Genomic DNA, 14,795 nt, shown 5'->3' on the forward strand with positions numbered 1-14,795 from the left:
TTATTATTATTATTATTATTATTAAATCTAATAATGAGTTAAAATCACAAAGAGACACAAAGAACTGCAGATGCTGGAATTTTGAGCAAAGTGCAAAGTGCAGGAGGAACTCAGCGGGTCAGGCAGCTGAGTTCAGAATCTGAAAATGATCCCCGACTCGCAATGTCATCTGTCCATTCCCTCTACAGATGCTGCCTGACCCACAGAGTTCCTCCAGTACCTTTGTGTTTTGTTCAAGTAGTATTGGCGAAGCTGAGAAATTCCAGATTTGGTGACAAATGTAAATTTCCACTCTTTTCATTGTTTGGCAATGTTATCTTTGTGAGTGAATTTCAGAAAGCAGAAATTAAAATAAAGAACATTTGCCTGTATATTTATGTTAACATATTCCATCAGCACCTTCTGACAGTAATTATACCTTGACATTTGCTCTCAGTTCCATCTTTTTTTTAATCACATTTGTATCATGGTTCTGGGATTCAGAACCTGGCTTATTTCATAATGTGTTCACTCCAATTTTGTTTGCTTTACCAGTTATTATTCTTTGATTATAATTATTACAAAAAGCCAGGATTGATTTCTAAGGTGGAATGCTTACCTTTTCCAAATAACAATGCTGTATTCCCATTTCTTGACACCATAATGCCTTACAATCACTCATTTCAAGTTCACCACACTGTGATATTGGCTAAGAACGAGAGTCTCACAGAAGAATGCATCCAACCTCCTGGTTTTTTGGGGGTTGAAGGAGAGCCTCATTTTTCTTACTGTTTGTTGACCATACTGGTTAGGGTACAAGAGGTGTTGCATGCAATACTTACTGAACAGATTGAAGCGTGTTTAGTTTACTTTACTGTCGCGTGTACCGAGGTACCGTTGAAAGCTTTTGTTGCATGCTAACCAGTCAGTGGACAGACTATCATCATAATCATCATAATCGTAATTTATTAGCCGAGTATGTTTTGCAACATACGAGGAATTTGGTTTGCCATACAGTCATACCAAAAAAGCAACAGGACACACAGCGACATAAAAAATTGACATAAACGTTCACCACAGCGGCTCCTCCTCATTTCCCACTGTGATGGAAAGCAATATAGTCTTATCTTCTTTCCTCCTTTTCTCCCGCGGTCGGGGGTTGAACTATCCGCAGTCGGGGAGATTGAAGCTCCCGCAGCCGGCGATCGAAGCTCCCGCGTCGGAGCGGTCGAAGATCCCGCGCCGGAGCGGTCGAAGCTCTCGCGTCGGGGCGGTCGTAGCTCCCGTGGCTTGGAGCTCCTGAGGCCGGTCTCTAACTGGGGACCGCGAGCTCCACGTTGTTAAAGTACATGATTACAATTAAGCTGTCCACAGATACATGAAAAAGGAAATAACGTTTAGTGCAAGATAAAATCCAATAAAGTCTGATTAAAGATTGCCTGAGAGACACCAGTGAAGTAGATAGTATCTCAGGACCGCTCTCTAGTTATTGATAGGATAATTCAGTTGCCTGAATTATTCCAGCTGGGAAGAAACTGTCCCTGAATCTGGTGGTGTCCGTTTTCACACTTCTGTACCTCTTGCCTGATGGGAGAAGAGGGAGTGACCAGGGTGAGACCCGTCCTTGATTAGCGGACATGTTTCTAAACTCAGGACTGATCCAGGCATTCATTACTAGGATACTGTAATTTCCACCATAATTTGATCTTCACCTAATTTCCTGATATTTATATGTGCCTATGTTTTCTACCAATGTATAACTTATTTCTCAATAACTCCAATAACTTTACAAGGCAACTATGATAGCCTATGTCTTATACTTGCTTACAGCCAGGTGCTTCCCTTAGCTCAATGACTGTCGTCTAATTGGGACATACACGTTTCTTTACACTGTTTGTGATTGCTCAATGGTATTCAATGGTATTTTATTGTCACATGTACCTATCAGTAACAACGTGTACAATTCAGTAAAACCATACTATACATAAGCACAATCTATCTATATACAAAAACTCTCGTTTGTTTGTTTGTTTGTTCCTGAACTACAGCCAAAACGGTACACGATAACACGACAATTTTAGGCCCACCTTACTCACCGTCATCCCTTTGGTGCTAATGGAAGAATTTTAATTGAAATTGGTGTTATTATTTTTTTAAGTTATTCACATTTTAAAGTTTAAATCTATCTCTTAGGGAGGGGGGTGGAGGGAGGATAAGGGGGTTGAGGGGGATGTGGGGAGTGGAGGGAGGGGAGGGGGAGGGGGTGGGAGGGGAGGAGAGGGTGGGAGGGGAGGAGAGGGTGGGGGAGGGAGGGGGAGGAGGGTAGGGAGGGGGTGAAAAGCGGGGGAAGGGGAGGGAGGGGGGGGCAGGGGGGAGGAGGGGAGGGGGGGAGAGGAGCTACACCAAATGCAGGAGAGGTTTGGGCCCAACAGGTCCACTTAGTCTAGTCATAAATGAATATGAAAATGCGATGTTTGCAGTGTGGTGTTCCAGTGAAGGTGCTTGGCTAAATTTGATTTAGACAATATCAGTGCCAAGTTATGCTACATGGTTTTCATCAAGCCAGGACTGTTTTGCATCAATGCAAATTTGTAATACCACTGATCCAGAAGTAAATTGTTACTGACTTTTCCATTCATGCAGATGACAGTTTCTGCCAGGCAGACTTTGCAGCTTGTTCTGTATCCATTACAGCCAAGATATCATCACCGGACTTCATTCTACACCTATTGCAGTCTGTCAGGCAATTGAGCTACATCTGTAAAGCAAATGAATGCTGCCAGTCTCCCACACTGTTTTAATTTCCCAGCAGGTGGTTTTGTTTGCTGACTTTAGTATCTTGTATCATAGTCTGTTTGGAAGCTGCTCAGCTACGGTGCATCATTTTCTATACTGTCTAGCATTTGAATCAACTTCACTATCTTTATAATTACCTGTAACAAATATTTTTTTGTTTTATCTGAATGCGATTCACGTTTCTAACCTCCAACTCAACAGGAATTCCTCCATATTTGCATTCTATGGTTTAAGATCTTATTAACCATGGATACAATCGGAATGCTGTCAGGAATAAAAGACAGTTTTCACATTCATTGAGCCAGTTCTGTTACTTGCAGACTAATTTAGACTATTTGATGTCCTTGAGGAACATGCTTTGTAAATTGTGCTGAAGGCCATAATATTCAGCTGACTTTTTTTCTTATATCTATCTATGATAGTTTTTGAAGGTTTGTGATTTAAAAGTTTGATTATGTTGAAGAGATTTTTTATTTCTCCAATAATCAGAAGCTCCCAAGTGATGTTTTGTTATAGAAAATATTTTGTTGCTTGAAATTCTGATGGACTCCCATGCCTGCATATTTATTTGTGAAGAAATTAATGGAGAAAGATAATGAGCAGCATTTGACCACATCATCTTCCATGGCCAATTTATCAACATTGTTGGACACACAAGAAACTGCAGAGGCTGGAATATGGAGCAAAGCATGGACTGCTGGAGGAACTCAAGAACCGTGCAGCATCTTCTGTCTGAAGGAAGGCCCCGACTTGAAACAACGCCAGTCCATTTCCCTCAACAGAAGCCGCTTGCTTTCTAACAACATTGTTGCTGACAAGATAGACACAAAATGCTGGAGTAATTCAGCGGATCAGGCGGCAGCATCTCTGGAGAAAAGGAATGGGTGATGTTTTGGGTTGAAACCCTTCCTCAGACCCGATCCGAAACATCACCTATTCCTTTTCTCCCGAGATGCTGCCTGACCCGCTGAGTTACTCCAACATTTTGTGTCTATCTTCAGTGTAAAACAGCATCTGTAGTTCCTTCCTACACATTGTCGCTGACAAGGTTAGCCTTTGTTAACTGTAGACTGGAGCAATTTGAAGAAAATGACTTTATTAGGTTGAGTCTGAAGGAACATCCCGACCCAAAATGTCACCTATCCATGTTCGCCAGAGCTGCTGCCTGACCCGCTGAGTTACTCCAGCACTATGTGCCTTCTTTTATAAACCAGCACCTGCCGTTCCTTGTTTCTACTGTTCATCTTATTAGGTTGATATTGTGATATCTCCTGAAGGCACACACTCTTAATGAGGCACAAAGGAAAGAACATTGATGTTATTCTCATCATGATAGTTTAGGAAAAAATCTCTGATTCTTTAAAATATCTTGCATCCAGATGTCTTTACTGATGTCTGTTCAGCAAAGACATAACATATTTGAACATCAGAAATGCTCAGATTAGAGTAGGACATTGATTAAGTTACTGGAGAAGCAGCTGGAGATGTGATCCATTAATCCACAGGCCAGGATTCAAATCCTAGCACAGTAGCAGGACAATAGCAACACAGCCATAGGATTGTCATAAAACCCACTTCATGAATGTCCTTAATATTGCTGCGAATGTGTTTGACACAACTGTCTGCTCAGTTCAGGGTAATTAGTGACAGATCTTCACATCTTCTTAATTTATGATTTTTTTTAAAACGGAAGACGTGTGCAGTAGTCCCTTGTTCAGAGCCGATCCGAAGCATCGCCTATGCATGTTCTCCAGGGAGACCTGCCTCGATGACTAATCTGTGATAGGACTTATATCCACCATAAAGATGGATGGTGTTCAGTGCGATCATCTCTTACAAATTCTTCACTAAACTCTGGCATCGCTAAACAGCTGCAGCACAGTGGCGCTGCTGGTCGAGCTGCTGCCTGACAGCGCCAGAGACCTGGGTTCGATCCTGGCCTTGCTGTCAGGCACAGGCAGGGTGCTGTCTGTGTGGAGTTTACATGTTCTCCCTGTGACTGCATGGGTTTCCTCCAGGTGCTCTGGTTTCCTCCCACATGTGCGGGTTTGTAGGTTAATTGGCCTCTTTAAATTGCCCCAAATGTGGAGAGAGTGGATGTGAAACTGGAATAACATAGAACCAGTGTGAAAGGGTGATCGGTGGACGCTGGACCAAAGGATCTGTTTCCACGCTGTATGTCTAAATGAAGTTCTGGGTCTCTGTACCTCCCTAAGCAACTGTACCTCCCTTGACTATCTCATCAACAGACCTCAATCAGTGTGGGTCGATAGCAACATTCGCACCTCACTGACCAGCAATACAGGAGCAGCTTAAAGCAGCGTACTCAATCTCTGTTTACCAAGTGGCTAGGCACAACTACAGTGCCATGCATACGATCACAGAGGATTGGCTGAATCACAGGTGGTGATGAGTCAGTGTACAGGAGAGAGATAGAGTACTTGGTTGAGAGGTGCCATAACAACCTCTCACATAACGTCAACAAAACCAAAGAACTAATCGTTGACTTCAGAAAGGGGAAGTTTGGAGTGGTAGTGGTGGAGAGAGTTTCAGGTCAGGACCCTTCTTCAGAATACAGAGAAATGGGAGGAGTTGCATTTTGGTAAGTCTAACATGGGCAGGACCTACACAGTGAATGGTAGGGCAACGGGGAGCGTCGTAGAACAGAGGGATCTAGGAGTGCAGGTGCATGGTTCCTTGAAGGTGGAGTTGCAGGCAGATAGGGTGGTCCAAAAGGTTATTAGCACATTGGCCTTTATCAGTCAGAGTATTGAATATAGAAGTTGGGAGGTCATGCTGCAGTTGTATAAGATATTGGTGAGGCTGCATTTAGAGTATTGTGTTCAGTTCTGGGCACCATGTTATGGGAAAAATATTGTCAAACTCAAGAGGGTACAGAGAAGATTTACGAGGATGTTACCAGGACTAGAGTGGCTGTGCTACAGGGAGAGGTTGAATAGCCTGGGACTCTATTCCTTGGAGTACAGGAGAATGAGGGGTGATCTTATAGAGGTGTATAAAATCATGAAAGGAATAGATCGGGTAGATGCACGGAGTCTCTTGCTCAGAGTAGGTGATCGAGGACCAGAGGACATAGGTTTAAGGTGAAGGGGAAAAGATTTAATAGCAATCTGAGGGGTAACTTTTTCACACAAAGGGTGGTGAGTGTATGGAACAAGCTGCCAGAGGAGGTAGTTGAAGCAGGGACTAGCCCAACGTTTAAGAAACAGTTAGACAGTTACATGGATTGGACAGGTTTGGAGGGATATGGACCAAATGCAAGCAGGTAGGACTGGTGTAACCAGCAGCTGCTATAAATTCTCAGTTGGTCAGGCAGCATCCATTCAGAGTGGGATTAATGTTTCAGATTGATGGCCTTTCATCAGAACTGAATTTTGAAATCAATCAATTATTTAATTTGCAGAAAATGGGATGTCGACGTGAAACGTTAGCTGTTTTTCTGTCTGCGCAAATGCTGATTAGTTTGTGGAGTATTTCCAGATTTACTCTTTTTGCTTTTTATATTAGTATATACTGCTTGTTTTAATATTCAGTACGTCCGCAATTATTGCATTGCCAGCTGCTTGCTTTTGTGGGGAGTTATCAAATATCAAATTATCAAATATGGAGTGGTATCAAATAAAATTTGAAGGGATATTAAGGAACGTAGTAATGTGATATGAAGGATGAGAGGATTGGGGAGTGTATTCTAGATAAGGTCTTGAATAGATGTTGGCTTACAGGGTTTGGGAAATCAGGGAAGCAAGGCACACCAAAACTTACACCGAAGCAGTAGCTGGACGCAGAGAAGTTGGCAGAGGATCAAGAGTGGACTTGAACACAAGAAGCAAAACCACAAAGGTGGTTGGAACACATGGTGCAAATTCATAAGTGATAGGAGCAGAATTAGGCCATTCGGCCCATCAAGTCTACTCCGCCATGCAATCATGACTGGTCTATCTTTCCCTCTCATCCCTCTTCTCCTGCCTTCTCCCCATAACCCCTGACACCCATACTAATCAAGAATCTATCAATCTCCGCCATAAAAATATCCATTGTCTTGGCCACAGCCTTCTGTGGCCATGAATTCCGCAGATTCATCATGTTAGTTAGGAACATAGAACCATAGAAAATAGGTGCAGTTGTAGGCCATTTGGCCCTTTGAGCCTGCACCATTCAATATGATCATATGATCATCCAAAATCCAATATGATCATCCAAAATCTGTACCCTGTTCCTGCTTTCTCCCCATATCCCTTGATTCCTTAGCCCTAAGAGCTATATCTAACTCCCTCTTGAAAGCATCCAGTGAATGGCTTCCACTGCCTTCTGTAGCAGAGAATTCCCCAGATTCACAACTCTAGGTGAAAAGGTTTTTCCTCATCTCAGTCCTAAATGGCCGACCCCTTATTCTTACACTGTGACCCCTGGTTCTGGACTCCCCCAACATCGGGAACATTTTTCCCGCATCAAGCCTGTTCAATCCCTTAAGAATTTTATATGCTTCTATAAGATCCAGGATCGACGCAGCTGAGATTTTGCCTGCCTGAAATCAACCATGTGTGACGTTCATGAGGACATTGAGGTCGACACTTCGTTAAAGGTTTAATTTGATAGAACACTGGGTGCAATGATAGATATTAGTGATAGTCATTCCCACTGTTATTTAGCAACACAACTAGTTTTACATTACTGTCTGCTGGTAGCAATGACTCCAGCTTGTTGAAGATCCATCAATTCCTTTTCTGTCTTTTTTATCACAAAATACATGACAGTTAATTTTCCCATTGGAATATCCTGTACCTCTGTTTTACTTTCTCTGTCATAAAGGCTGTCATCTCAATCATCGTCAATCCTAACAACCCCAAGTACATTTCTATTATGTCCCACCTCAATTCTTTACCAGGCTCCTGTATTGTAACTTCAAAACTAATAACCGGAAAGATGTATAATACTTGACACCGTTACATCTTTTAAAAAGCCTTATTACTCCTCAGTTTTCACTTGATATTATTTGATCTTGTCCATTTTTCTTTGGTGTTTGAATGCCATCACAAATTGGGTGTCTAATTTCATCTGTGTCAGCCGCATCAAATCCTGCTCCCTACAGGAGCTATCTGCTTTCTATGTTCTTCTGTGTTCTTCGGCACTGGCAGGTTTTCTTAACTTTGCAGAGTAGGCTTCATTTTTCTGAAGGCTGGAAAGATGACCTGCTGACTCAGGAATATTTTGGATACCCAGCGAATCAGTTATACACACAGCGGACTGCTTGTCATTCCACCAGTTGCAGAGCTGCTTTCCTTCGTTGGGGTGGTGTTTTCACCCCTCGGAAGGACCTCCTTCCAGACTGGCAGTTGTTCAACATGCTGCCATCTGCAACCAGATGTAGTCATTCAGATGCAACTGTATCACACATATGAACGGGCCACTGATTGTCAGATAGCTCTGCCTTGCCTTCTCTTTGTACGTGCTAACACAAATATCTGCTACAGGATCCTTTCCACTCATTATCGTGGCTGTCTCTGTAACCGCGTGTTTCCCCAAGAGAAATAAGGAAGTGACAAAACAATTTATTTCTTGTTTAATGAATCTTTTTAATTTCTCCTCTCGAAGTCATTGTCATAGAATCATACAGTACAGAAACAGGCCATTTGGGCCATGCAGACCAGTGGACACCCTTGTGTATTAAGCCCATTGCCCGGCACCTGGTCCATAGCCTTCTGCCTAAGTGCTTTACATCCTTATCTAGACTCTTCCTGATTGCCTTGAGTGACTCTACTTCCACCACTCTATCTAGCAGTGCATTCCAGGTTCTCACCACTCTGTGGTGAACTCCCCCTTCATGCCCCTGCAAAATTTATTCCTCCCCTTACCCTAAACCAACGTTCTCTAGTTCCTATACACCAGGGGCAATTTACAGAGGTCATTTAACCTACAAACCTGATTTGGGAGGAAACCCACACGGTCACAGGGAGAACAGGTGCGTAGGTTAATTGACTGGGTAAATGTAAAAATTGTCCCTAGTGTGTGTAGGATAGTGTTAATGTGCGGGGATCGCTGGGCGGCGCGGACTCGGTGGGCCGAAGGGCCTGTTTCCGCGCTGTATCTCAAAATCAAAATTAAAAAAAAAAAATCAAACGTGCAAACTCCACACTCCGAGGTCAGGATTGAACCCAGGTCTCTGGTACTGCGAGGTGGCGGCTCTACCTGCTGCGCCACTATGTCGCTGAACATATGCGCTCGGTCTGCCAAGGCCTATTGGATCTTTTGGTTGCTAACCATTTTAGCTCCCCTTACCATTCGCACACTGACCTTACTGTCCTGGACCTCCTCCATCGCTAGAGTGAGGCCACACGCAACCTGGAGGAACAGCACCTCATATTCCACTTGGGCAGATTACAACCTAACAGTATGAAGGTGGAACTCTCTGTTTTTAGGTAATCTCTCACTTTCTTCCCCTACCCCGAACCCACTTCCCTCCCCTGTGCCCCACGCCCCACCTGGACTCCCATCTATTACTCCCCTCCACTCACCCTCCTCCCCTTCCCAATTTCCCCCCTCTGGCTTTGCAATCTGCAACTCCACAAACCTGTATCACACCTTAATTCCTTTCTTATTTCTGGCCTGTTCCAACCATCTGCCTATCAAATCCCCCTGTGCCTAGGTCGATCTATTACCTGTCGCGCGTTGTCGTACCTGTCGCGCGTTGTCGTACCTCTCCAATTTCCCAGCCTTCTTCTACACCATCCCCTCCCCACAATAATCTGAAGAAGGGTTTCGACCTGAAACATCACCTATCCATGTTCTCCAGGGATGCTGCCTGACCTGCTGAGTTATTCCTGCACTTTGCGTCCATGGGAATAATAAATGCAACAACTAGGGCGATTTACATTGTGATTTTAAATAAACAAAAATTAGATGGTCACTCAGCCTTCATTTCACTTGGCAAAGTGACAAACTTTACATATCCTTTCATTGACAAGTTAGAAATGCAAACAATTTGCAATAATATCAATTGAATTACAACAAATTAATATGCTGCCAGTTTTGGTTATGAATAAAGCTGAAGTTGGAATAAAAATTGAAGATGGATTTCGGTTGAGACTAGATATGTTGCTCTTCCATGGGATTCGTAATAATCCATTGCTTGTTTTACAAATATATTTGGGAATCCGTAGCATTATTAATAATGCACTGGTGTAAGAGCTGACTACCAGGGTTTCAATGGAGGGCACTCATTTCAAGAGTGCTAATTATTTTTTCTTTTCTTGTCATCATGCAGTTGGCAACACTAAAGAATCGACTCAAGAAAGTTTCAACAACCGCTGGGGACGGCGTTGCTCGTGCATTTTTGAAGACCCAAGCGGCCCTTTTTGGTAGCTACAGAGATGCTCTGAAGATCGAACCTGTAAGTTGAACAAATTCATTGCACTCTTAAAGCTTTCCAAAAAAACTGTTGTTTTAAAGCTACGAACCAGCTATTCCGAGCTTGCCTAGCTTTTATGACATGGATAAGGCAAGCAAGGGATTGTTCTCCCGAAAATACTGCATAGTCATAACAAGGACAGAATCCCCCTCGTTCTCACCTTCCACCCCATCAGCCAGCGTATCCAACAAATCATCCGCCAACATTTCCGTCACCTACAACGGGACCCCACCACTGGCCACATCTTCCCATCCCCTCCCCTTTCTGCGTTCCGCAGAGACCGTTCCCTCCGTAACTCCCTGGTCCACTCGTCCCTTCCTATCCAAACCACCCCAACCCCGGGCACTTTCCCCTGCAACCGCAGGAGATGCAACACCTGTCCCTTTACCTCCCCCCTCAACTCCATTCAAGGACCCAAACAGTCTTTCCAGGTGAGACAGAGGTTCACCTGCACCTCCTCCAACCTCATCTATTGCATCCGCTGCTCTAGATGTCAACTTCTTTACATCGGCGAAACCAAACGCAGGCTCGGCGATCGTTTCGCTCAGCACCTTCGCTCAGTCCACCTTAACCAACCTGATCTCCCGGTGGCTGAGCACTTCAACTCCCCCTCCCACTCCCAGTCTGACCTTTCTGTCATGGGCCTCCTCCAGTGCCATAGTGAGGCCCACCGGAAATTGGAGGAACAGCACCTCATATTTCGCTTGGGCAGCTTGCAGCCCAGCGGTATGAACATTGATTTCTCCAACTTTAGATAGTTCCTCTGTCCCTCTCTTCCCCTCCCCCTTCCCAGTTCTCCCTCTATCTTCCTGTCTCCACCTATATCCTTCCTTTGTCCCGCCCCCCTGACATCAGTCTGAAGAAGGGTCTCGACCCGAAACGTCAACCATTCCTTCTCTCCTGAGATGCTGCCTGACCTGCTGAGTTACTCCAGCATTTTGTGAATAAATACCTTTGCACAGTCATAGTTAGTTAGAGTCATAAAGTTGTACAATAAAGATACGAGCTTTTCGGCCCATTCATCCAAGGTGACATATTTGCCCTTCGACACTAATCCCATTTGTCTGCATTATATCCAAATCCTTTTATGACTTGCCTATTTAACGGCCTGTCTAGTTATCTCTCAAATGTAGAGATTGTATCTGATTCAATTTACCTCCTCTAGCATCTAACTCTTCCTTCTTGCTAAGGAGAAGAGGGATCATGCTGCTGTCTTCAGTTACTGCAGGCTTTCAGGTGCTGGTACTCATAGAGGGTAGACACAAAATGCTGGAGTAACTCAGCGAGACAGGCAGCATCTCTGGAGAGAAGGAATGGGTGATGTTTCGGGTCGAGACCCTTCAAAATGCTTGCAGAAGTTGGATTTATTTTTTTGATGGAAATTTATCTAAACTATGTTAAAATGTGTACATTCCAACAATCTTCAAATGCTTAGTAAATAGGTCATATATCCTTTTTGTTAACATTCTATTGCAGATCTATGCCTATTAACAACGTTTACAGAATATAGCTTATTAAAACATACCCTTAAGCATCCAAGCCTTTTCTTGATTCTTACCCTTCCCCTCATGTTGCTGATATTGGGAGCTTAATGATACTGTTTTTTCCCCTATGAGCTTCTTCTCTCTTTGCACTGACAATTGCTTACAACCGGAGTAATAGTTAGCAAACTGCAGTAAAGTTCTTAAAATTATTGTCCTCTGCAGACACTCCACTGAATGGTACGATTTCTCCAGCTAACTTCAGAAATTGTGCCTTTTTCATTGTAGTTTTTGTTCTCGTGTCGTCAAAGTGTTCAATGCATCTGTGCCAAATGACAATGTCTTTAGCGGGTCCTTGCATGAGATTAAGGACGAAAGATGTGTTTTCTTCACGTTGATGTTAGATTTGCCTCAACAACATGGTTATCCGCACAAATTGGGATATTATACGATGGATCACAATTAATTATTGATTAAAGATATGTTTTTTTAAACTTTTAGTATCTTTCATTGCAACTGGGCAAAGTCGTGCCAAATGGTTTTCTACACAGACAAGTGTTAGGTCTTGGGCATTGGAGGGAAAACGAATGGTTTTGACACGAAGAGATGTGGGAATGATGGTAGCCTCAGCATGTCTAGTTTTTGCAAAGCAGTAATTAATAGAGCATTCGGGATTGAATGGCCGCTCAGGAGAGTATATGTTCATGCTAAAGCTTATCCCGTTCAATGATCAGGTTGTACCATGCATACTGTCTTCAGTTCTCTAAAGTATGAAGCCAACAACCAAGGGTCAAAAATTAATGGTTCGTACGAATCACAAAAGCTGACATCTATTATCAGTGGACTAAGCGACAAGGAAAGTCTGTCCAGAAAATGTTGTGACCGACACTTAATGGTTCCAAAGATGTCCAGGTTTGTAGGTTAATTCACTTCTGTAAATTGTCCCTAGTGTATATGATAGAACTAGTGTATGGGTGATCACTGGTCGGCACAGACTCGGTGGGCCGAAGGGCCTGTTTCCATGCTGTATATCTAACCTTATAAAGAGGTTAAAGTTGAGCAGTATTTCAAGTGCTTATTGAACTGGATGATATGTTGGGAAACTGATGCACTGATCATATCATATCATATCATATATATACAGCCGGAAACAGGCCTTTTCGGCCCTCCAAGTCCGTGCCGCCCAGTGATCCCCGCACATTAACATTATCCTACACCCACTAGGGACAATTTTTTTATTTTTTTTTAACATTTACCCAGCCAATTAACCTACATACCTGTACGTCTTTGGAGTATTAAACGTCAGCTATTAAACTTGAATGTCTCATCCAGATAGAGGAATGATTACAGATAGTTTGGAATGATTTAAGGACCATTAAATCTTCATGAAGGAACTCTTTGTTTCTGCAAAAGAATCAGCTTCAAAGTTAAATAGGTGTTCTTTACTGGTACAGAAAGCACCCATTGAGGTTTTGGCACGGTGGTGCAGCGGGAGAGTTGCTAGGTACAGTGCCAGAGACCCCGGTTCGATCCTGACTATGGGTACTGTCTGTACGGAGTTTGAATGTTCTTCCTGTGACCGCGTGGGTTTTCTCTGGGTATCCTCCCACATTCCAAAGACGTACAGGTTTGTGGGTGAATGGGCCTCTGTAAATTACCCCTAATGTGGAAGGGAATACTTTAATGTCACATGTGACAAGGCACAGTGAAATTCTTTGCTGCAGACCCAAAAAGCAGCCACCTACGGCGCTGACAAAGTTACAAAGCACGCCGGCTCTTCTTGTTCTCCCCCCCCCTCCCCCCAGTGGTTCCCCCACGCCGAGTCCCCATTGTCCTTTGTTCCCCCCTCCCTATTGTTCATTGTTCTCCTCCTCCCCCCTCACGGCGGTCCCCCCACGCCGGGTCCTCCATAGTTCTCCCCCCCTCACGGTGGTCCTCCATGCTCTCATCAACCGTCGACCACAAGGCATTGCCGCCACCGCGAGGCTTCACCACCGCCGAGGCCCCATCGCTGAGGCCTCACAACCACCGAGGCCTCACCGCTGTCGACGCCCCACTTTACGCCTCCGTGGTGCCGACCCGGGCCCCAGCTGCTGGTTCCATCAGCCGCTCCACCGACCCGGTCTCCGACCCGCGAAGCCCGGCTTCCCCAACTGACCCGCGAGGTCCCGGCTTCCCCAACTGACCCGCGAGGTCCCGGCCGGGCCCCGACCCGGGCTTCTACACGGCGATCCGGGAGGCATCGAAACCGCAGCGCCTCGATAAAGGCCTCCAGTCGGGTTCCCAGTCCACAGCCGCGGCAAAGCCCGTCGGGATGTTTCAATGAACATCAATGAATCATCACGATCTGGAAAGTATTGCTTTAAAGACAGGTTGAAGTGCATTCAATGGTAACTCTGAAAATAGAATTGGACTGGAAGGTCATGTTTGACAAATCTTCTTGAATTTTTTGAAGAGGTTACCAGGGAAATTGATAAGGGCAAGGCTGTGGATGTTGTCTATATGGACTTCAGTAAGGCATTTGACAAGGTTCCACATGGAAGGTTGATTAAGAAGGTTAAATCGTTGGGTATTAATAGTGAGGTTGCAAGATGGATTCAACAATGGCTGAATGGGAGATACCAGAGGGTAACGGTTGACAATTGTATGTCAGGTTGGAGGCCAGTGTCTAGTGGAGTGCCCCAAGGATCTGTGTTGGGTCCACTGTTGTTTGTCATTTACATTAATGATCTGGATGATGGTGTGGCAAATTGGATTAGTAAATATGCAGATGATACTAAGATAGGTGGAGTAGTTGATAGTGAGGTAGATTTTCAAAGTCTACAGAGAGACTTGGGCCTTTTGGAAGGGTGGGCTGAAAGATGGCAGATGGAGTTTAATGCTGATAAGTGTGAGGTGCTGCATTTTGGTAGGACAAATCAAAATAGGACGTACAGGGTAAATGGTAGGGAATTGAGGAATGCAGTGGAACAGAGGGATCTGGGAATAACTGTGCATTGTTCCCTGAAGGTGGAATCTCATGTGGATAGGGTGGTGAAGAAGGCGTTTGGTATGCTTGCCTTTATAAATCAGAGCATCGAGTATAGAAGTTGGGATGTAATGTTGAAATTGTA

General features: G+C 44.2%; 1 protein-coding gene across 3 annotated transcripts in view; it reads left to right on the top strand.

Moving 5' to 3' along the window:
• Nucleotides 1-14,795, top strand: part of dennd1a (DENN/MADD domain containing 1A) — a 514,736-nt gene that overhangs the window by 357,139 nt on the left and 142,802 nt on the right. For all 3 annotated transcript variants that reach the window (XM_078426383.1, XM_078426382.1, XM_078426384.1), the window contains one exon: nucleotides 10,058-10,183. In XM_078426383.1, the coding sequence (XP_078282509.1) occupies nucleotides 10,058-10,183 (126 nt within the window). The remainder of the gene's footprint in view (nucleotides 1-10,057; nucleotides 10,184-14,795) is intronic.

The sequence above is a fragment of the Rhinoraja longicauda genome, chromosome 31, assembly GCF_053455715.1.
Source record: "Rhinoraja longicauda isolate Sanriku21f chromosome 31, sRhiLon1.1, whole genome shotgun sequence".
Taxonomy (NCBI): domain Eukaryota; kingdom Metazoa; phylum Chordata; class Chondrichthyes; order Rajiformes; family Arhynchobatidae; genus Rhinoraja; species Rhinoraja longicauda.